Genomic DNA, 24,961 nt, shown 5'->3' on the forward strand with positions numbered 1-24,961 from the left:
ATTTTCATATCAATGTTTAGATAAATGTCTGAAGTGTCTGAAAAGTTAGGGTGGAGTTGCCGCATCATGGTACGTTTATAGAAATCCAAGATGGCGTCCACGATGGCCGCCAAAATTATGAAAAATCACTATTTATCATATTTTTAGTTATAAGTTTACGGAAATTCGAATAGTTTTTAATCTTGATGTTCACAAAATATAGCAAACATATTTTGCCACCCATTTAAATCATTTTCTCTCAAGTATTTGTACATTTGTTGTAAAAGAATAAAAATGTTCTTCAAAATAATGCGAAAAAAATGACTAAAAAACTGATGCTGCTGTATATTTTCACTGCTCATATTTATAGTTTCGGTGATTTTTACAACTTTTTAGTTTAAGGTGTAAAAAGCATTAGGTTATTTTACATAAATATCATTTCCTGGTATATGAATGCATGACTCTTGGTCTATTATCATTTTAGTGGGTGGGGTAAATGGAAGGTAATCCCTGATTTTCTTTACTGATTCTTTTATTAATTTTATACCCCCACCAAACATGTTTGGAGGGGGTATATAGGAGTCATTTTTGTCGCGTCCCGTCCCGTCCCGTCGCGTCGCGTCCCGAAATCTATTATCTCAGTTATTACTAAATGGATTTGATTCAAACTTAAAACAGATGTTCCACCTTATCACCCACATCATGTGACACAAGGTGCATAACTCTGACACCAAGTTTTCATGAATAATGTCCCCTTTTACTTAGAATTTAAGTTTAATTTTGTTGTATTTTCACTATATCTCAGTTACTACTAAATGGATTTGATTCAAACTTAAAATAGTTGTTCCACCTCATCACCCAGATTATGTGACATAAGGTGCTTAACTCTGACATCAATTTTTTATGAATTATGTCCCCTTTTTACTTTAAATTTAAGGTTGATTTTGATGTATTTTCACTATATCTCAGTTATAACAAAATGGATTTGATTTAAACTTACAATAGATGTTCCCCCTCATCACCCACATCATGTGACACAAGGTGCATAACTCTGACACCAATTTTTCTTGAATTATGTCCCCTTTTACTTAGAATTTAAGGTTAATTTTGATGTATTTTCACTATATCTCATTCTGATTGGCTTAGAGCCAAAGGGAAGTAACCTTTTCTTTAACTTTTGTACTGAGTTTCTTCCCCTTAAATTCCAGGAATTAATATATTTTTAGAAATCCTATTTTTAGATTTTCAATTTTTTTGGTATTGTTCTAACTTTTTTATTATCAGTCCTATGTAAAAAGTAAATACATTTTTCTGTGGTAACATGGGTCGGGAAGACACTTTGTTGTATTCATGTTTAGTGTATCTCTAATATTAGAGATTTTTATATTTACCTCATCCCTCATCCAGGGCACATAATTATACTAGTATTACCTATATGTGTGAAGTACTCCAAAGACGAGTAAACTTCTTTTTACGTATTAAGGTTTTTTGACATTTTTATATTATTCTAAGTATTTTTAAGATTACTTATGTTTGCCATTCTTCTGTGACAAAACTTTATGGTGGGGGTATGAGTCACTCCTGTGACAGTTCTAGTCCACATTGTTTCTTAAAATATATGGTATTTATGTGATGTTTGCCTTGATCTTATGCATGAGTAATCGTTACAAATATATCTTTGCTTCGAAATTCGACCATGTATCATTGTTGCCATGGTAACAGCTTGAGGAAAATAAGAGGAAAGGTTTAAATATTTGTTTCAAAAATTTGTGATTTTCACAAGATAACCAACCAGTAATTTATATTTTTTTATCCAATGCCAGTACATAAAATTCAAACTAAGAGAAGTAGAGATTTATATTTTAAAAATGTGTATTAGGACGGATTACACCAAACCGGAAGTGACTACTCAGTGTTACATGTGAAGTAGTCCAAAATGTAGTTCCATGCTATGGATGAAATCTGGTATAATGAGTGTCATGAGGAGGTGACAGTTAAATTTTTGGCTTATGTTTATTGCTTATAGTATTGAGAATAGATCTAGACCATTTTCATTGTAAATTTCTTGAAATAAGTTCTATTCTTCGCGAGAAATGTCTACCTACGCGTAATTGCTAAACGGCTGTTTTCATGGGGGCATTTTTAGAGGGTGATGTTTGTCAGAACAGATTATTTTTCTTATATACAACATAACATGTCAATATTTTTCTATTTTTGATAAGAAGACATGTTATACTAAATGACCATATATGGTTTTTATATCATTGAAATGCTGTAAAGTGCTGAAAATGAGGTCTGAATGTTTTGTTATTAATATGAAATAAATAAGGAATTGAATTGGTAGAATGTAACCTATTAGTACTCGGATATTTGAAATTTCAGATGATAGGGGATATTTTATTGTTGTTATTCTGATGAGCTTTGTTTTATGAAAAACGATTTGTTAAATTAGTATTGTATGTTATCAAATTAGATTTCACAACAAAATCTTATAGACTTAGTCGAAAAATAAAATCTTCAAAAGTGTACCAGTACTCGGATGATAAAAATGTTTGGATAAAATTTTAATCATTACCACATATCAAGTGTCTCGAAGTTGATGTTATACATGCTTAAAATAACAAGTACATTGTTTAGATTTGTGGTACCATAGATTAAAGCTTAAGATTTATTGATAGCTCATGCCAAAAAAAGGGAAGGAGTATACTTTGATTGTAAAATATTAATATTTTTTTTTAAATTCCATTTCTTGAAAATTCTCCTTCACAAAAACATAGAATCCAAAATGGCCACAAACTATCATGCTATAATATAGAAAAATCTTATTGTATTGTTTTCTTATGAAATCTATAATTATCGCTTTTTAATCTGTTTCATTGCTCGAAAACGTTTAATAAATGCCAAAATACATGTATAAGTAAAAAACATATTTTGTGTGAAAATTTCGTGCATCAGTAAAACAGAAACAGTAATAAAAACGACAGGTTGCCCAACACGACATAAACGAAAATGCTGCAGGCTCGGTTTGATTTACAAAGCATTAATACTTTTTTTTTAACATTTATTTTATTTCTCTAGAAGGTTCCTCATTGTAGACATTTCATTGTTGTTATATTTTCTGGTCCTTATTATTCCTTACTGATTGAAAACCAGTTTCGGGGAATATAGGAATGTGCTTTTCCGCCCGGCATTCTGTCATTCCGTCCGTCCATCCGCAATTTCGTGTCCGGTCCATAACTCTGCCATTCTAGACAGGATTTTAATATTACCTGGCACAACTTTCCCCATGATGAGACGATATGTCATGTGCAAAACCCAGGCCCTTAGCTGAAAGGTTTAGATCAGACTTGAAAGTAAAAGACCAAAAGGGCTTTTTACCTGTCCAGTCTATAACTCAAAAATTCTTGAAGGAATATTTATATTACTTCGCACAAATTTTCACCACCTTGAGTGTCATTTGCAAGAAACAGGTCTCTAGTTCTAAAATCAAGGTCGAACTTAGAGGCCAATGGTCAAATTCAAGAATGACTTTGTCTGGAGCATTTCTTCTTCATGCATGGACACTGCTCCTACGCCTATGAGATTTCATCAACAATATTATTTATTTCCTTACTTACAGATATACATAAGAACTGTAGTATCAAATTGGTGCAGCATTTTGTATATTTGATTTGAAAAAAATGAGGATGGGGGAAATTTACAATAGATAATAATTTCAGCAATAAGATTTTTTTATTTGTAATTCTAAAATTGAAAATTTCTGATTTCTTTGAGCGATGCAGATAGATAAAGCAATGCAAAGAAAATAAACGAGTATGAAGGTATCTGCTTTTTATTTTCATACCGGCTGAATGTAACTAAATGTTTTCCCTTCAGCTTATGCCCTTGCTAGACAATGTAGGGATGTTACAAATTTTACAGATGCACAATGTACACTCCCACAAGCATGAAAATACAAAATTTCCAGAAAAAGACAATTGAAGATTAACCAGACTCGAAACAACAATTTGACAATCATAGAACTCTTTGAAAATACAAGGACAAACCTTTCCATTACAAGACTGGTGCATATAGAGGCATATGTACATGTAAAAGGAAGTAGATAGATACGCCGTCTACTAAAAAATAATAATTTGATGGCGCTTCAGGTATTGGCTCCAAATGTATGCCATACGAGGCAGATACAGAATAACTTGACCAGAAGTACAGAGCGGGACAAAGCTCTCAGAACAGAGAGACAAAGAAAGTTTAGATACAGCCATGTGCTTCAATGCTTCAAATTTAGCAAAGATTTTGTAAATAGAAAATCCTGCTTCTTTCACTTGCCCCAAAAAGCAGGATTCGTTTTCAATATAAGAGGCCAATTGAAATGAATATATTTGTGTTGTGTTCTAAACTTTAAATTTTCAAAATACAAGAAATTTATCGGGGTTGGAAAAAAGTTCAATAAACATTTATTTTCTGTGCACTTTTAGTCTGTAGTACTGAAAAAACAACAACAACCCAAAAACAATACAAAATATAGCTTTTATGTAAATTAACATAGCTTAAATAGTCATCAAGCTTACACAGTAGTTGTGAGCTTTGGAAATAATTGGTGGCCATCTTGTGGATTGTTACAGAAATCCAATCTTAAAGTGTTATAATTTCACTTCTGCTTCATTAAAACATGCATCTTATATATACAAATTATCCAAAAAAACTCATATATGCGAGTACTGGTACACTTTTTATATACATAAATTTTCGCATAACTTCTTCTTCTTGTTTAAATTTTGAAGCATTAGCGATTGATAATTAAAAAAAAATTTAATACTGATTACTTGTTTAACTATTTCTTTTTGATAAGTAACAACAATAAGCCTTTCTTATATTTTCCTGAAGTTGTTACCATGGCAACATTGACACAGGACCAAGTTTTCAAGCAAAGAGATCTTTTAAAAACATACAATTGTACAAGAATTAGGTAAACATCCTATAAACACCATTTTGTTTGTAGAAATGTTGTGGAAAACTAATTAAAAATCAGAAATTAAAGCAAACCTGGGATTATTTTCTTATATACCCAAACCACTTAATTTTGTTTTGATCATCCGAGAACTGGTACACTTTTGAAGATTTATTTACCGACTAAGTCTATAAGATTTTGTTGTGAAATATAATTGATAACATATTGAACTTATCTAACACAATCTTTTTTTTTATAAACAAAGCCTATCAGAATAACAATAATAACAATATCCCCTATTACCTTAAATTTCAAATATCCGAGTACTATTACGCATTTTTAAAATATGAATTTCTACTTCTCTTAGTTTGAATTTTTAGGTACTGGCATTGGATTAAATATAAATTACTGGTTGGTTATTTTGTGAAAAAAAAAATCACCAAAACAACAAATATTTAAACATTTTCCCTTATTTTCTTCAAGCTGTTACCATGGCAACGGTGATATATGGTCGAATTTCAAAGCAAAGGTATATTTGTAAAGATTACACCTGCATAAGATCAAGGCAAACATCATATAAATACCATATTTTTAAAGAAACACTGAGGTAAATTAATAACAAAATCAGTAATTAAAGGCACTCGCTACAGTTTTTCCGTACGGGTCGATATTTACCCCAACACCGTGCCAATTTGGATCGATGTAGCTCACTGCAGACTTGGTGGTTGGACTTCTGCGCATGCCCGGAAGTGATTATCTAATGTCGCGTACGGCAAAAATTCGCAAACTATTGTATGTTCGCATGCATTTAATCTACACAATGTATAATATACTGACTAAAGGTTAGGGTAAGTATCACCATGGTTACAAAATATATACATTTAAAGTACTTTTAGTTCAAATTGCTTCAGTCCGACATATACTGGAGTCTGTTTTTTATACCAGCGATCAAACTCTGCATTGAGTCACAGCTGTTTCTAATACCGTACCGTACCCGTACTGTACATTCGTAAACTATAGGTTTTGTTAAAAAAAGGCAGAAACTTTCATCGTTCTATGCCATCAAAATGCTTCAGAAACACCTTAAAATCCGCTTATTAAGAAATCTGCCGTTTGATAATTTTATATATATATTTCTAAGTCATTTGCTCAAACACTGAAATAGTATTTCGTACCAACCTGCGTTGTATAAATGCCCGCCACACCCCACCTCGTTGTAATTTGATTTAAGTGAAATCTAATATGGTGACCTATCAATTGTTTTGTTGTTTTAGATTAGATAGACATAACCAAAGGTATGTGCAGAGTTTGATTAATTTCTATTATTTGAAACTCGATGAAATAGCAGAAGTACCAACTTAAAACTGACAAAAATATGCAAAAATAGCCCTTGGGTCTGCTGAACAAGTATTACTTTCTTTACAAAATCATGTTTTTTTTTTATTTCTCTGAGCATGTTTCAAATAGATATATTTTTTTCCTTTACAAAAATGCTTAGATAATCAAATTTATGCTGATTATTGTACTTTACCGAAAAATATTTTAGGATTACAGAAATTTTGAAAAATGTTTAAAATAGCACCATATCAAGGGGCAAATTAAATTGAAACAAAGCTGGTGACCTAGTATTTTTATTTCATTTTTCAATACATCATAACATGATCTTTTAATACAAAACATTTCATCAAAATCTATTATTGAGAAAAAAATTACGAAACTAGCGAGCGTCCTTAAAGCAAATCAGGGATTACCTTCCATTTACCCCACCCATTAAAAATGAAAATAGACCAGCAGTCAGGCATCCATATACAAGAAAAATGATATCAATGTAAATAGAAATAATGCTTTTTACACCATAAACTAAAAAATTGTAAATGTCACCGAAACTATAACTATGAGCAGTGAAAATATAGAGCAGCATCAGTTTTTTAGTCATTTTTTTCGCATTATTTTGAAGAACTATATTCCAATTTTCATGCAGTGAAACTAGAGCTTCCGCTGGGTTTGCTTTGGGTACGACATTCCACTTAGTTGAATGGGTATTTTGCATTCTTGGATTTAAGAATTTCTGCATGGCTATAAATGTCTGCGGGATGCACACGTAGTTTCTAAGCCAAAATGTAAATGTCCTCTGCTTCTATTTTAAAGGCTGGTGATGTCTCTTTAAATGTTAAACATATTCTGGCGAACGTCTGTAGAAATTTACTTTGACGTCCACTTGTTTCAACATATAGCTTGACATGGAAAGTATATCGTGAAATATTGGTCATTGAAGATCCTGTGCTTTTGAATTGGCTATAAGTTTAGTCCTTTCAAAAAAACCTTTATTTGCTCCACCGGGATCTATGACAGTATAGTTTTCAGCAGTGTCCATGAAAAAGAGTTGAGGCAGAGACTTGGCACCTTGTCCATAATATACAGGATCGTTTGAATGTAGGCACTGTAGGAATTGAAGTTTGAGGTGATAGTGGCCTTATTCTGTAAGGTGACTTCGGTAGATGAAAACAGGGTCTGGAAAAATAAATTTACAGATCCAACATTTTCACTCTGTAAGGCAGTATTTGCAGCCGGTTTTACTCTAAAATGTTCATACAGCTGCGTGTCTTTATGTCTAAATAGAATGTCTATTGTGCCGGGTCATTGTCCGGCGTTCTTCGTGCGTCTTCCGTCAACATTTGCCTTGTGAACACCCTAGAGGCGACATTTGTGACCCATATATAAAAAAATATCTCTAGGTCAGGTTCGAAATTGAGTCTTGTGGGGTTAAAAACCAGGTCAGTAGGCCAGATCAAAGGAAAAGCTTGTTAACACTCTACAGGCCACAGTTGTGACTCAATCTTTGTAAAAGAGTTTGCCTAAATATTTCAAGGTCAGGTTTGAATCTGGGTCATGTTGGGTAAACACCTTGGCCACCCGGCCAGATCAAAGGAAAATATTGTGAAAACTGTAGATGCCACAGTTGTGACTCAGTCTTAAGTAATTTGGTCAAAGTGTTTGTCTTGATGATCCATGATCAACTTTGAAACTGAATCTATGTCACTAGACCAGATAAAAGGAAAATTTTAACACTCTAGATACCACAATTTTAGTTTAAAACTCATTTGAATTAGTTGAATGTTTGCCTTGATGATCTTTAGGTCATATTTGAATCTGGGTCATGTGGGGTCGAAACCTAGGTACCCAGTCAATTCAAATGGAAAACCTGTTAACACTCTAAAAGCCACAGTTGTAACCCTGTCTTGATGAATCTTTGTCAAAAATGTATGACTTGATGATTTCTAGGTTAAGTTTGAAATAGGTCATATGAAGCTCAAAGAAGGCCAGATCAAAGGAAAAATGTGAACACTTTAAATACCACAGTTGTGACTAAAATTTTTATGAAACTTGGTCAGAATGTTCGTCTTTATAATCTCTATGATAAGTTTGAATCAGGGTCATGCAGGAGTAAAAGGCAGGTCACCTGGTCCAATATAAGAAAAAGTTTGTGAACACTGTAGAGGCCACAATGCAATCTTTATTAAACTTTGTCAGAATGTTTGTTTTGACAATCTCTAGTTTAGGTTCGAAATTGGGTCATGTGGGGTTAAGCTAGATCTGACCAAAGTAATTTACACTCTAGTGACCACAATCAATTTAAGTTTGAAATTCATGAGAATTAGTCAGAATGTTTGTCTTGATGATATTTAGTTCAAGTTTAAATCTGGGTCATCTGGGTTCAAAAACTAGGTCACCCAGTCAAATCAAATGAAAAGCTTGTGAACACTCTAGAGGCCACAGATGTAACCTATCTTTATGAAACATTGACAGAATGTTTGCCTTGATAATATCTAGGTCAGTTTTGAAAGTGGGTCATGTGGGTTCAAAAACTAGGTCAGTAGGCCAGATCAGAAGAAACAGTCGTGAACACTCAAGAATGTTTGCCTTGAAAATATGAAGGTCAAGTTTGAATCTGGTTTCTATGGGATAAAGAAATAAGTTCATCCAGTCAAATCAAATGAAAAAAACTTGTGGACACTGTAGAGGCTACAGTTCTGACTACTTCTTTATAAAACTTAGTCAGAATATTTGTCGTTTTAATTTCTAGGACAAGTTCGAAAATGGTTCTTTGAGGTCAAAAGCAAGGTCACTAGGCCAGATCCATGGAAAATTTTGTATACACTCTGGAAACCACAATTCAAATGTGAACCTCATGAGAGTTAGTCAGAATTTTTTTGTGAACACTCTAGAGGCCACAGTTGTATCTCAATCTTTATGAATATTAGTCAAAATGTTTGTGTTTATACGGTGGTGTACATGGAACGTTCAAGCCAATTTTTAAAATACTAGTCACATTTAACTTATTAGACTTATTTGCATCCCGAATATTTTCATGTAATGGTAGGTAGCATACAGACAGATGATTGTTAACCAATGTTTACAGGTAAATAGTCGGCAGTTGGCCAACCGGCTACTTTGGTGAGGTTATCATGTGTCCGTCCTTGATGCAGTATGCCACGGTCTACACATATGTAAATAGTAAAAGGCTAAATTTCTGGACAAATATGAAAGTAATCTGTACGAAATTTTCATATATATTCACACTTCACACATATGCATTGCAATTGCAAATGTCCTGTGCCCCTAACACTTGTACAAATATTAGACTCGACAGTGAAACGATGTATGAGTATTTTTATAGCCATTTTAACAAAGTTGTTTTGTAGAACACAATCCAGCCATTATAATATGTATCAGATTTTATAGATCTACATATTAATATTTAATAAAGTACATTGAATAACACTGTCACCATCTCAGTGTGATTTCATCCTCAAAAAAGTATTGTAGTTGATCAAATAATGTACATTTGAGCAATTTTATGTTGCTTAATCCATGCATAAACTGCCATTTGTTGAAATACCGTATAACAGGTTTTTTTTACTGCTGTAAAAATTTGACTTTGGGGTAAAAAACACATGGTTATTATTTTATACGATTTCAAAATTTACGAAATCACAAGTTCTACCAGTTTATTTGACTTTATATGGCAAATACATACGAGTCCAATATTTACGTACCTGATTTGGCAGCAGGTAAAAATACCCGTTATACGGTATAAAGTAAATATGAAGTACATGGGTTGTCAAATTTTTCGTTGAAAATTCATTACATAATATACATTTACAAATCTGGTAATTGTTAAAACCCTTCCATTATAATGGATTTATTGTGAAATATGCTATCTTAATTCCACCTGACTAACTGAAGAACTTTAAATTAATTGTATACCATCTTACAAGTTATAAGACGTATATGATTTTCTAAAATCGGAAAGAAAGGAATGTTAGTCACGTGACTAAACAACCGGATTTGTATACCTTACTATGGTTTATGATTATGATTATTATGATTTGATAATAAATTTGTACCCTGAAGAAGGCTCTGTAAAATCCGAAACGTTGGTCTAATACTAAAATTGTTAAACTAAACCTGCTTTGATTGTTTGGTTTCTTATTAAAGTAATATTGACTAAATGTATTCTCCATACGAACAGATATACAGCAAGTGGTGATAGATCTGCAAAATATTATTCAAAATGGAAATAAAAATATTTCGACTGGTAAGTTTAAACCCTTGTTCCAATGAATAGCTAGGAAATTGTATAATTGGAATAAACAAATTATTTGGAGTTAAACAGCCTTTGTAAAAAATGACATTTTTTATTTTTGTATCATTAATATTTACTGATTTTTAATGAATTAATTTCATTTATCTTTTCATCTCCTTGTATTGGCGTTATAGTCTATTGTCTAAATGACTGTATAAGCATAATAAACGTAATTAACGTATATTCACAATTTTTTAACACGTTTATGTTTTAAGTAATAGTTGGTGAAGTGACTGTAAGCGGTAGAAACCCAGAAGCGGTAACAGAAGCAGCAGCAACATTAATTGCGCATGCCAAAAGATCAAAAGGATTTATTAAAAGGTTCAGTTCGGCTTTAGAGTCCAGCAGACAAGGGATGGCAAACAAAATATCTACCGTATTTACCCGTGTTAAAGGTTTTTTCTCAAGTCGAAATCCAGATGAACAAAGCGCTTCTCAGAGAAGTGTAGCATTACTTCTTGAGGACATTCAAAATGCCCGAGGTGAAGTTATAGATGTATCGGAAGGTTCCGTGCTCTTACATATTCGATGCCATTCCGTTGTTGTGCTGTTAAGCGTATTGAACTATTTTAAGAGTACAGTATTAGAACAAAGGTTGAAGGATATAGAAGAATGTTTAACAGAAGAAACAGGATCGAAAATAAACTTGTCAGCATGCATTCAAATAAAACCACTACAAGAAGCCGTTCAAAATATAAGTAGGTATCTCTCTTTCGTTTTACACACAGACACCTGGTGTCAGGAATCTTCACCCACCCCACTCTCCTCCGATATAGTCCGATATTTGATTGGCTGTGGATCAAAATTTAAGATGATTATGTTGCCCTATGATAAGTTAAAATATATTTCTAAAGCTCTTGTGCAATATCCATACCATGCAAAAACTTATTCATTAAAACATAATTACATACATTTACAAATATTATCAAACTCTTTAAGTTATTAAGTAAAACGAAAACTTTTGTTAGACTAAAGCAGCTGTACACAGGTCCGTTACAGAATTTAACTACGTAGTCTCATGGTTTTTGTATACCCCTATGACGCTTCATTTGTAATTACCATCTCCAATATTTATGTTTCATAAAGCAGTTTTTGCTTAGAAAATATCTGACAGTCCTTTCGTAACTATAAAATTTTCTTATGCTTAGAATATTTATACATTATTTCACTTCATACCATTGTTTAGAAAAGGCAAAAGCTAACTGTAGTTTCATCCTTAATATTTTATATAAGGCCTCACCAAATTAAAAAGTTGTTCATCGGATTTGCCGCTCGTATATTTTCAGAAACACAAAAAAAATATATTTTTTTTTGTTTTTGGCTTGCGTTCGCCCCATTTAAAAAATCAAGTCATATTTGTTTGGTGCGCTACAATTTTACGGACGTAAAAAGTGTATAACACAACCGGATGCACATACCATTAAACATGGTTGAAAACCCTGTTAAATATCCATTAAAATAGGAAAAACCGTTAATTAACCCCATTAATTCTTGCATCACTTTATTTAACAGGTTTCACAATATTAATGGGTTACATGTTAAAATACCATTAAAACACCCATTTTTGACCATAATCATGCTATTAAAAATTTAATTACGTACCTAAAATAGTTAATGGTTTTTGAAAAAATAGTGAAATTCTGTATATTTTGAATTTAACAGGATTATTCATGGCCCTTAAATTTGATTTAATGTCAATTAAACGTTCAGGTTGTGTATGATTTCATTTAAGAGTAAACTTAATGGTCCTTAACAGCAATGTAATGCCCATTAAATCCGATATTCGTAAATTGTGATTTTCATATATTCTCCTTTTGGATCTTGGCTTGCTCTTCTATTGAATGCTTATAATTCCAGTCTTATATTGTTCTAAAATGGACTTTAATCACAATAAATACATCTTACGCACACATCGTCTATAAAATATCATGATGTTATATTTAGTTGCATTGAAGTTATTTCTCCTTGATGCAGTTACGCCATTTTTTTTAAAATGTTTGCCAAATTATGTTCCTACAAAAATCGGATTTATTTCAATGAAAGCCGGATGAAAACGTATTAATTTATTTGATAACATCAATCTACAGTATTTTGGTAAGGGTAAATATGTGTTGATGCATGCCACTTTTTCTGTTCTTTGTTTTTCTCGTCCAGTTAACAGCATTTGTATAAGAAAATGGGTGGGGTATGGAATTTACATTATAAAATGTGTTCAGACTAGTTTAGATTTTCAAATTTTCCAATCTTGAGTAGAAACTTAGGTTTTTAGGGAAGTGAACAGTACACATAATTGTGATGATTTACAGTCTGATTTAAATTCATTTGGGGCATGGGTAGATCAATCGCTACTTCGTTTCAATGAATCAAAGAGTGTGGTACGCTTGATTGGAGATGGGAGAAGCTACTTGTGATGCAATCCCTCAAACATTTGCTCCTAGCTGTTTAAGTGCATGCACGTGAGCACAAAGTACTGAAGTAGAGCTAAATTGTGATTGCCCATTGTGCGCTGACATTGTCATCAACAGTTGCTTTTTGAATACACCTGATGCCTAATGTCTGTACCAATAAAAAGTTGGTCAGAATGTTGGTCAATATTATAATGTTAAATAGTTAAAACTACCCACATGGTCACTTGATCTATTAAACCGGTACCTGTAAACCCTTTTCAGTACCACTTAGTACAAAACAATATCCATTTATTTTCTCATTTCATATATGAACATATGACAGAATAAGGATACAATATAACAAATGTTTGTACGAGGCTGTTACATGTGTTTACATTACAAAATAATAAGAGAAAAAAGAAGAAACAAATATTCTTCTAGCATTTTACAAAACCATTAATTAATTTTTAATAATTAACGGCCATTAACAGAGTATTAAAAAAATTAATGGCCCCATTAGTTCTTACTAATTAATGTGGAATTAAGGGGTACTTTTTTAATGGCACATTAACTTCATGCCAATTAAAATTTACGGAGTTTTAAGGAGCCTGTTAACTTATTTCAATGGTTTATTTTAAACAGCTTTTCATGACCATCAAAGTCATTTTTAATGTATGGCATTAAAACTATGGTCATGAAAATCCCATTAAATAGTAAGAAGTAATGGGTGAATTTTAATGGTAACCTGTTAAAACTCTGTTAAAAACGTTTCAAAAAATTAAGGCCAATTTCACGACCCTTTTAATGGCATGTGCATCCAGTAGTGTAACTGCTTTTAACTCCAGTCCCAGATTGTTCTCAAATGGATTTTAATCAAAATAGATACATACTACGCACACATCGTCTGTAATATATCATAACACTTATATTTAATTGCATTATGGTTATTTTCCCTTTACACCATTTTCTTCAAATGTTTACCAAATTACCTGCTACAAAAATCAATTTATTTCATTGAAAACTGGATGAAGAAAAACACTAATTTATTTGATAACATCAATCTACATTATTTTGGTAAGGGAAAATACCTATTGATGCATGTCACTTATCTGTTTTCTGTTTTTCCTGTCGAAATGATCAGCATTTGCATACGAAAGTTTGTGGGGTAAGGACTTTACATTATGAGTCGGACCAGTTTCGATTTTCAAATTTTCCAATCATTTAGTAGACTAATGTTAATGCACATTAATCTCCATTTCAGACCCTTATTGAGACTTTGTTACAACAACTTTAATATGTTATGAAAGTTTAAAGTAAGAAAAAGACATCATGCTCGACTTTTTTGAATCAGAGCTTTGCCAGTAAAAGGGGCATAATAGTCAGAAGCTTTGAAAGTAACAGAGCTATTGGTCATTATATAAAATATAAGCAAAAATATTCTATGTTGAAAAGGGACATAACTCTGTCTGAATTCAGAGTTAAGAGTATTGTTTCTCCTGGTGTAGACTTTGACAGTAAATCACTATTCTAAGTTTCAAATCAAAAGCTTTAATAGATCTAGTAACACTTACAGAGATATTTGATGTATCAAAATCTTTGTAAAGTCAGCTAAAATGTTACATTTTCATAGCAGTAAATATTCAAGTCACATATCTATGTGATAAGTATGGTTTAAGGTTATGCATTTTTGTTTATTACATATTTTCTAACAGCATTTTCAAAAGCTTACATTATTTGATTACACTGTACCGTATGCAAATGTTATTAACTTTTTTTCTCACGAGTTCGCTTTGTTGTGCGTCTGCAGGTCAGATTTTCTCAATTCCTGGGGAATTAGTATTTAATGTAAAAGTGCTATACATTCTATTTTAAAATTTTCATTAGTCAGTCGAGAGCCAAATGAAGACAAATATATTTCTTCGCTCTTCGCTCGCTGCTGATTTTCTCAAAAACCAAAACAAATATTTAAATTATTTTTTTCGCTCGCCGCCTTACTTTTTTTCAGAAACAAATCCGATGAACAACTTTTCAATTTGGTGTAGCCTAAATGCTATAGAAGAACAAGTAAACAAATTATTTTTATTAAGTTCTCAAACATATCATTTGTTGTATGTGATGAAGTTTTATAGTTCACAACAAAATAAAAAATGATAAATTAACAAATAAAATGATCTACATTTAACAAAGTACATTGAACATAAAAGAAAAGTTTTCTTAGTCGAAACCCTTTGCTTCTGAATAATAATCAACATGGGATAATAAAGGTTAGAAATCGTAACGATATCGAAGTATTTATGCGTATAGTTTTTTTCAATGGTGTGCAGAATCCTAAATTGTTATAAAAATGATAAATATACATGAATATGAATCCGTAAAAGCCATCACAGGGAATATATTTTTTGTTAAATGTTGAACTTCTGTCAACCACAGGTTCGAACGCTTAGAAGGATTATTAAATTATTATGACAACCAACTGACTTTTCATGCCACACCATTAACATCTAAGGGCAATTTGTGGCCGATGACCGTATATTTACTAAGAATTCAGGCAGTATTCGAAGGGACGGTTAATGTCAAGCGGTATAATGTTATTGATGTATTTCTTTGAAAAAAAAAATGGTAAAGACTGTTTACTTTCTAAACAGAGTAAAGATTACACATGTGAAATAATACGAGTCAAATCACTATGTATTTAAGTATTGCGACGGACCACTTATATTAGAAAATAAATTTTGAATTTTCAGTGGAAAACCAAAGTCAAATGTTCACCAAATTAGTACGTTTTTCCGTTAAATGTCGAGATGCGGAAGGTGTTCTAAACGTATTCAACTTATTCGAAGGTTCTAAAATGTCTGACAATGTCTCCACATTATCGAACAGTTTATCAAGTGAAGTTGGAGAGCCTGTTACGTTGAAAACATCCGTTGATTCGTACTCAATACAAGAGTATATCAGAGGAGCAAGAGATAATGCATCGGAACAAATAGAGACGGAACAAAGCGGTAAGTGTATCTATAGGACTTGCATTAGTATTTTGTTTTATTATACCTCACTTTTGTCTACAATGGTAAAATCCCATTACCCGAAAAGGAGATATTTTGACTATCAGAAACATTTTCAGCCTTTTTGACACGTGACCAAGCGAAAGTGACTGTCAGGTCATGTGACAGCGCTGATATTTTGAATGTCATATAAGGGCAAATAACTGCTTCAGTTTTTAGCCACATGTTTGCCTCCCTTGTACACAATGTCATATTGTAATGACGTCGCTATTCAGTGTGTACACAACTGATTACCGCGCTAAAGATGAAATTGTTGAATTAAATGAATCAAAAACATTTTCAAAACTTTTTTATGTGTTTAGTTTTGTTCGGTATAATAAAATAAATACTATATGGCAGCGTGTGTGACACTGATATTGTCAACCCTCGGAACAGAATGTCACCACTCGGCTATCGCCTCGGGTGACATTCTGCCCTCGGGTTGACAATATCAGTGTCACACACGCTGCCATATGATATTTATATAATATCACATTTACATGTATATAACTTTAAATATTTTTGAATTAGAGATTTCTATCGGTAATATGTATTGATTGAATAAAAGAACAAAGTAGTTTATAACATAGAAATTACAGTAAATATCTTTTATATTGATATTTAATTACAAGGTACATGTAACTTGTATTTTAAGGTAGGATTATGCCTGATAATATTTTTCTTCTTTACACCGATGTGCAAATACCCAATACCATTAAGTCCAATCATGTTAGAAATACACAAAAAGTCTGATGTTTGTGTATCAGCCTCGCAACACTGTGAATTGAAGCAGAGAGCATACAGATGTAATCAAGACCAACAACGAACAAGAATATGGACATTGGAAGAAGCTTCCTAGAAAAAATATTTTATGCTTTAAAATGAAACTTCTCAGCGTTATACATCAACATACTGTCTATTTATGGTCACATAAATGTATATGTCAATGAGATTACTTTTGAGATATTTACTAACAATATATAAGGTCAGCAAATTTCAAGCGGGTTTGAAGAAATTATTTCTTTTACCAACGTTTTTGTAATCACTTTTAACCTGTAGGATGTAAGTAATATTACCGTTTTTATAGATGTACATATTGGTCACATTTATACACAGTGCAGTTGAACTTTCTGCTTGCCAAGTCTATGCTTTAGTCTATGTCATCCGAATAAATAACGTTTCGCAGTGACTTCCAGTTTATCAAACATGCAAAACTACTTAAATACATTTTTTGTTTGGCCAGGCTGTCTATGCCAACTTTTGACCTACTTAACGAACCAATAAAAGCTGTAAATTTATAATCCTTCAACCAATAAAATTAACGGGACTGGAAAAAATGAATACATGACTGTATACTTTTTAATTGTCTGAAATCAATATAATGTTTCACAAATAGCTTCGTTACATTTCATCAGAGAATTACATAGATGCTGAAGGACCTGTCTCTTATGAGATTAATTGGATCACAAAAGATTATTGTAGACAGGATGCATTTATATTTGAAAAGTTGAGGTCTTACCTGAATGATGATTTTTATTTTAGAACACGAATTTTTGAAACCGAAATGTGTGTAACTGTTTAGGATAGTATAGTTATGGCCGTGGTGAACATCGTTCTGTCTGTAAACACTGTCATGTACTTGCGAACTGATTTCCATTGCTTGATTAAAACTAATAGTAATAATTCAAGTTTTGGATTCACAAAATACCGTCTTTTGCTGAAAAAATGTCAGAGATGCAGTTTTAATTTAAATTCTAACTTTATTGTAAAGCGTCATTATTTTGTCAAGAATTATATTATAATGCATTTTTTTTTATGTAAACAAGGTTTCATCTATAAAGCAATCCATCATGTTCAATACATTATATCCCGATCAACACCGTATATCTTTTGAAAAGATAGTTCTTGTTTGGAATTTTATATCTACATATTTTTCAAGTCATTGAGGTAATAACTGAACTATATTACCCATTATTTTAGTATTAATTAAAATCGTTTTAGTTAATACATACATAAGTTTTAGAAATGTATTTTAAAAATATATTATGATGTTGAATGATTGTCGTTTTCTGACGATTAAAGTGTTTAATTAATTCATTTAAGGAAGATCCTGAGCGAATAACACCAACAATAAATCAGTTTTTTTCTCATTGTCTAATATTACTTTGAATAAAGTTTCAAAGAATCATTTATGCGCGCTCGTTTTCAATGACGGCATGTTTTAAATAACATGCAACCAAACCAAGAATTAGTAAGGTACACTATAGTACTGAATATGTATAATTGTCAATATTTATTTTGTACAAAACACAATGATACGTTTGATAAGCATTCTTTTCATAGATATTCCTTAATATTTTTGTTTGTAAAGAAAGATGCACGTAAAAAGATACTATTTAAACCGTCATTAGATCGGTTTTAATAAATACAGTCTGAGAGTTGAACATAATAGGAAGCAAAACTAGCGAGATTTCCAAAACGAGGATTTTCAAACCGCAAACTATATTACCAATATCCTAAGTGCAAAATGCAACAGGACGGTTGATCTTGACCTTCTTAACTCACCTTATGATGATTAATACATGTACAGAACAGAATTTTAAAGCTAAAACATTTTACAGATAAGTTGACCCAAACAAAAGAAATAAAGAAAAAATATCTCATAGAAATGTAATGTTATGTTCAGTTCAACTTGGAAATCTCCCGAATGAACGAATAATGTAAAAACATAACTCATCATTTGAAGCACGAATATATTTCTATGAATTATGATAATTATTTACACCACGTGATAAAGATAAAGAAATGGATCGACTTTTCTTATCAAATGGCTTTGTGTATATCACCTGATTTACCACATGTTGTAAAAAGGAAACTATTGAATAACTGGAACACTACAAACGATAGATTAGTCTATTGTATGAAAAAAAGGTAATGCTATTTTATTTTTAAGTTCAGTCGTTTTACTTTCTTTCTGCGTAGTATTGACAAAATATTATCTAATGGTAAATTTGAATTGTTCAATATGATGGAAAATGAAAATATTTATGCTAACAGTCTAGTCTGAACAAACATTTAAGTTACTACCTTCTCTTGAGATATAAACCATTCCTTCCGAAGGCACCAGTCGTTTACTTTTACTAAATATTGCATAACATCATCAAAACGTGTCACCGGAAATATATTTCAGCATCTTTTATCAATACGTAAATAATCATTTCTTAAACAGTCTTTTTCAGTGAGCTTTTAGTGCACTCTAACTAATTTGTTTCGACAACCAGCATATGTAAAATGACCGCTCCTCCCGCTATCAAAAACAGTTCCAAATTCCATTAAAGACGCCGGCCTTAAGGTCGGCGCCAGTAATAAAACAAGTTGCCGCCAAGGAACCGATGTCCTCCTGAATTTTTACTGACCAACTCCTTAGGCCACTACTTATTTCAGAACTTATTTCAGAACATCTTTCAAGCCATTTATCAAGCCATTTACTTTAACTAATTGCAACCAGTGTATGTAAACTATTGTGAATGAGCTTTCATTCATGGCAATAACAAAATCTTCTATCAACCTACTACCGCCTAGAAAATTGAACTTGTTTTTTTAATTTAAACTCCTGTGCATATTTCCTGGTCGGTAAATATACACAGACCCGATCGAATATTTGCACAAATTACTGCGGCGGACTACATTTCACTATTATTTAATAGTAACATATTTAAAAAATCTGACTATGCATGCAAACACTGACATAAATCAATTTCCTATTACAATATTTTACAATGTAAAGTTTAAAAGTTTAAAAACACTGTTATAACCTAAGTTGACATGTAATGTTAACGCGTTATCCGTATGTGGAACCGTTTTTCGTAAATTTAAAATTTATTAACTTAAATTTGATGTGTTTACGTTTAACCTACGTATTCGCCAATGTTATGTCCTCATTGAAATAAGTCAAGTGTAAATAATGTCACAATCAATATTTGAACTTGTAAACACACGTATATCCCCCTTCTTGTTATTGATAAATCTGTAGCAACAACCTAAAATGATACATCATGCTTTCAAATTAAAATATAAGCTTGTAGTGAGGGTTTATAGTATTGAATTATACGCTACAAATCACCCTCGATATTGGACTAGAATAAGGCTATGCTTGTAATGAAGGTTGATGTAATTGCCTTTCACGGTACACGTGACCCTCGATATTTGCCTTTTCCATAAAACTCTCCACCGCATGTAATTATCGTACTAGGATCACATGGTCTAAAATTACCTTTGCAGTGACAAGATTGATATCAGAAAAGAAAGAGGGAGCGAGCGGGGCACTGCAAAATGTCTCCATAGAAGAGGTACAGCACAATAAAACGTGAAAATAATATCACACGCCTATCTTTAGATATATATTTTGTTCTCAGGAATAAAATATTTATTCCGTAGATGATCTTATTCATTCATAGATTGAAGACCAACAAAGGAAATTTAATACTTGTGTTGTTTATATATCTTTTTCAACATAAAAGATATACGTTTTCTTGTAAACAAAGTTGGACCGACACATTTGATGTCATATGGTGGCTTCTACAGACTTTATTGATGGAAAAAGACTCTAGGGGCCTCTCCGAGCACTGTGTCAGATATTGGCAGACACCTGGATAGACATATCGCCCTTTCATTAGCCTGCTGGATGTTTTCTTCACATGCAAAAAATGCAATATCCAAAGCGAGTTTTCGAATCTACAATGCTGAGGGGCAAGTGACACAACGTCTGCGTTACAGAAGGTCGGTGGTTTTACTTAGGCATCCATCTACAATGCAATAATGGACAGAGGTCGTCCTCCATCAAAGCTAGAAAGTCGCCTTATGACCTATAGGTCATAACTTTGTCGGTTTGACGTTAAACCTAACAAAAAGAAAACAAAGTTAGGGACCTTTATCATTCGGCAACAAAGGTCTCCTTAAAACTTTTAGAAATAATTATGTCCTTTTTATTTACTACTGCATTCTGCTTAAATATTTTGATATAAGCAAGCAATACAATCTCATTAAGCTACAGTATAACTAAAACATATCAATATCAAATGTTATTCCTTGCAGACTGACCAACCGTTTGTGACTGAAGACCCATCTACTCCGACGGTATCAGGTTTAAGCTGGTTGGCACAAAAAGACACCTTCAGATCTTTACGCGATCGGTCGTATTATGATGGCATCAAACTGCTTCAGAAAGGTGAAAATCAGTACGAATTTGTAGCCTTCCTTTTGTACAGTGATACAGACGAGAACGTCAGCAGTTTCGTCATTGACAGACTGAACACACATTTGCATTTATTGACGGGAATCCAAAGAGACCTTATTTGCACTGAAGATAAACATTTTAGAATAGGGTATTTCATTTTAGGGGAGTACATACAATGTATGGAAAGATCTGCAATGGTAGTTGTAATTGTATCAGACTTGGCTGATACGTCACACTACGCAGTATTGAAAGACGCAGATGCTTGTGGGAAGCAAATAGTACCTATTATATTAGAAGGTGGTGATATCAATGCATCATTTTTTAAAGGATTTGCTAACTTAAGTAAAGTTAAATTGCGTTTAAAGAAGGAATATGACGGATACACTCCAGAACCAGAGTGGACAGAATTTTGTTCATCGATCATACGGCTTATTCCAAGTAAGTAAAAAGAATTCTTATTCACAGTTTGTACGATGTTCCTTAACATTTTGACCTATGGGTAACATTGCACTTTGTCAATTATTTCTTATAGATTTGATAATATTTATCGTTAGAAGTTAGAGTTTTAAAGCAGTTTGGCTATGCGGATGAATACGGAAACCATAAAATAGCATTTCTAAAACTTGAGAGATATGTTAAGATATCTAAATCATGTTTCAGGAGAATTACCAGGTTGTGTAGCCACTTTTCCTGACATGTATATAGTGGTAACTTTGAAAACCATTTTGTGTGAAACTGATGACTCGACTTTTCAACAATTTCACGCAAAATGGCCCCTATGTAACCTTCTGCCATCTTATTACGGTTCGTTAAAAACATTTCCTCCAGGGGACATAGCCTTTTTCCCTATATGTATGTAGTTGAAACTTGAAAAATCTTCTTTTATGAAATTGATTTTTAAATATTTCCACACAAATGTTCCTTGTGTGATCCATTACTTTGATCGTTCAAATTACTCCGATTCTTCAAAATTGCATGGCCACCAGAGGGCGTGGTCACTTTTCCCTATATAACTATAGTGAAAACTTTATAAAAGAATATCTTGTTTGAAACTGCTTGCCCGATCTTTAAAAAGTTTCACGCAAATGAATGGTCCTTGTGTGACCACCTACCAAAACTGTTTGAATTATTAAGATTTGTAAAACAACATGACCACCAAGAGATGTATACAGTGAAAAATAAAAATCTTCTTGTATGAAACTGCAGCCCCTATTTTGAAAAAGTTTTATACAAAACAGTCTTTATGAGACCCTCTACCAAGATTTTTAAAATAATTTTGTTTCGTCTAAAACATGGCTTCCAGAATGTTTGACCAGTTTTCCCTGTATGTATTTACTGGAAACTTTTAAAATATTATTGTCAAGCACATTTAAAAAATACTAACACACACGCATTTTTTGGGTGACCCCTTACGAAAATTAGTAATCATTTTGTTTCACCAAAAACCATTGTTATCAGGGCGTGTGGGCACTTTCCCCTTTTTATGCAGTGGAAACTTTGCAGATCTTTATGTTTAATATTATCATTTCTCATCATTCCTAAACCTTTTTATCGCTACCCAGCACCGCCTTAAACAAATTACTCAAGTTCCTGATAAATATTATCTTATCCTTTCAAATTTAGCAATATCCACTACGAGTATGCCTATATTTCTCCATTTCCTTTGTAGATTCAGGCGTAAAAGTGATGTCATATAAAAGACAGCACAGAATCAAGGTTTGTATTTAGATTTGGATTTAAAGGTGTTTTTTTTAACTAAACAGCTGTTCGACAAAGTATTACACACGATTATGACTTGACTACCTAGACACAATACATAGGTGCAGCCCTCTTGGACTGTTTACTAAGTTCATTGATAGGAAGAACTCAAAGCACATTGTGTCTATGCTGCAGATCCTTGTGTTTCCCCAATTCGTGCCCTCTCCTCAATTCGTGACGTCATTATTTTTTCCGATTTTACACACGTGCCGAACTGTATGACATAAGAATTTTATACATTCTTTTGCCCATGCATTGCTGGCTGTAAATACTAAGAAAAATGTGGAAAAAGCATGACATTGTAAAAATGTTTAAAAAAATGATTACCTTTACATTTTTTCCCCAAATATCTCCTAAATTTCCACTATAAACCATACACTTGCATAAACCACCTGTATTTTTTAACATCTTGCAAACGCCATCCGTGTCTTGGAGGCGCTCTTGAAAATTCTGTACACAGAACTGAGTTTTACAGTTACGTTCACTGCTACTATTCCATTATTGGCCAACATGTCTTTTTCAATTCTAGGCTCAATTAACGTAATTTTACGACTGTACTATGATTTATTGATTTTAATGGTTTTAAAAAATATATGATTATAATTACTTCCCCAAATTGCAATAAAATGAGAAACAGATAACTAAATGATTTTGAGCTTTAAAACTTTAACCCTGTAAATGTTATAAACAGTTTACATTTGGAGTTTTTTTTTGTTATTTTATCCTCAGATAAATTACACTAGTCTTCATAAAGTCACTAAAACATTGAGAAACTGGCAATAATATGAGATAAAATCACATAACTTGACAAAAAATGGATAGTATTATTGGAATTGAACTGTAAATTACTATTCACCATAACAACCTTGACCTTAGTGAGCAGCCAATCAAAAGTCACGAATTGAGGAAACATCTTCTGGGTGAAGCAGATCACCGCATTTATACAAATCAGATACGTGATTTTTTTGTAAATGCTGAAGTTTACTTAATTTTTAAGGTCCAGTGACTTCAGATAAAAGTTTGTCTGTTGTTTGATGTAATTAAAGTAACGAGTACTTGTCAGCTGTACTACGCATGCGCAAAAATGGAAGCTAAAGGTCACGAAATGGGACACAACAGGGAAAAGCCCATTGTTCTATCATGCAGGAATAACTTAAAGCCCATTGTGTCTATGCTGCATGAATTACTCAAAGCCCATTGTGTCTATGCTGCAGGAAGTATTTAAAGCCCATTATGTCTATGATGAAGGAAGTACTCAAAGCCCATTGTGTCTATGCTACAGGAAGTACTCAAAACCAATTGTGTCTTTGCTGCAGGAAGTACTCGAAGTCCATTGTGTCTATAATGCAGGAATTACTCAAAGCCCATTGTGTATATGCTATAGGAAGTACAGAAAGCCTATTTTGCATATGCTGCAGGAAGTACTCAAAGCCCGTTGTGTATATGCTGCAGGAAGTACTCAAAGCCCGTTGTGTATATGCTGCAGGAATTACTCAAAGCCCATTGTATCTATGGCGCAGGAATTACTCAAAGCCCATTGTGTCTATGCTGCAGGAAGTACTCAAAGCCCATTATGTCTATGCTGCAGGATGTACTCAAAGACTATTGTGTCTATACTGCAGGAAGTACTGAAAACCCATTGGTTCCAAGCTGCAGGAAGTACTCATATCCCATTGTGTATATGCTGCAGGAAGTACTCAAAGCCAACTGACAAAACGCCGCCTGCCAATCAAACCAATAAATTGATAAGCAATCAATCAAACAATGCGCTTGAATCGGCGCACACCTCCATGCGGTGTTAATGTAAATATTTTCCAAAAAATTTCGGTCTCGACACCGATTAAACACCCGGGCGCTGTTCGATAAATTTGTCTACGATTTTTCTTGCGGTTATGAGGCTACGGGTAACTGAGTATGTGTTCACATTTTATACGAGCATCGTGCCATTTTTTACAGGCTGTCGGG

At 32.7% G+C, this 24,961-nt stretch overlaps 1 protein-coding gene across 1 annotated transcript in view; it reads left to right on the plus strand.

Moving 5' to 3' along the window:
* Window positions 1-24,961, plus strand: part of LOC123556896 (uncharacterized) — a 71,610-nt gene that overhangs the window by 29,600 nt on the left and 17,049 nt on the right. Inside the window, exons 3-8 of the mRNA XM_045347962.2 lie at window positions 10,461-10,526; window positions 10,790-11,272; window positions 15,706-15,963; window positions 20,284-20,351; window positions 21,097-21,676; window positions 22,908-22,954. Of these exons, the coding sequence (XP_045203897.2) occupies window positions 10,461-10,526; window positions 10,790-11,272; window positions 15,706-15,963; window positions 20,284-20,351; window positions 21,097-21,676; window positions 22,908-22,954 (1,502 nt within the window). The remainder of the gene's footprint in view (window positions 1-10,460; window positions 10,527-10,789; window positions 11,273-15,705; window positions 15,964-20,283; window positions 20,352-21,096; window positions 21,677-22,907; window positions 22,955-24,961) is intronic.

Source organism: Mercenaria mercenaria, chromosome 5 (genome assembly GCF_021730395.1).
Source record: "Mercenaria mercenaria strain notata chromosome 5, MADL_Memer_1, whole genome shotgun sequence".
NCBI lineage: Eukaryota > Metazoa > Mollusca > Bivalvia > Venerida > Veneridae > Mercenaria > Mercenaria mercenaria.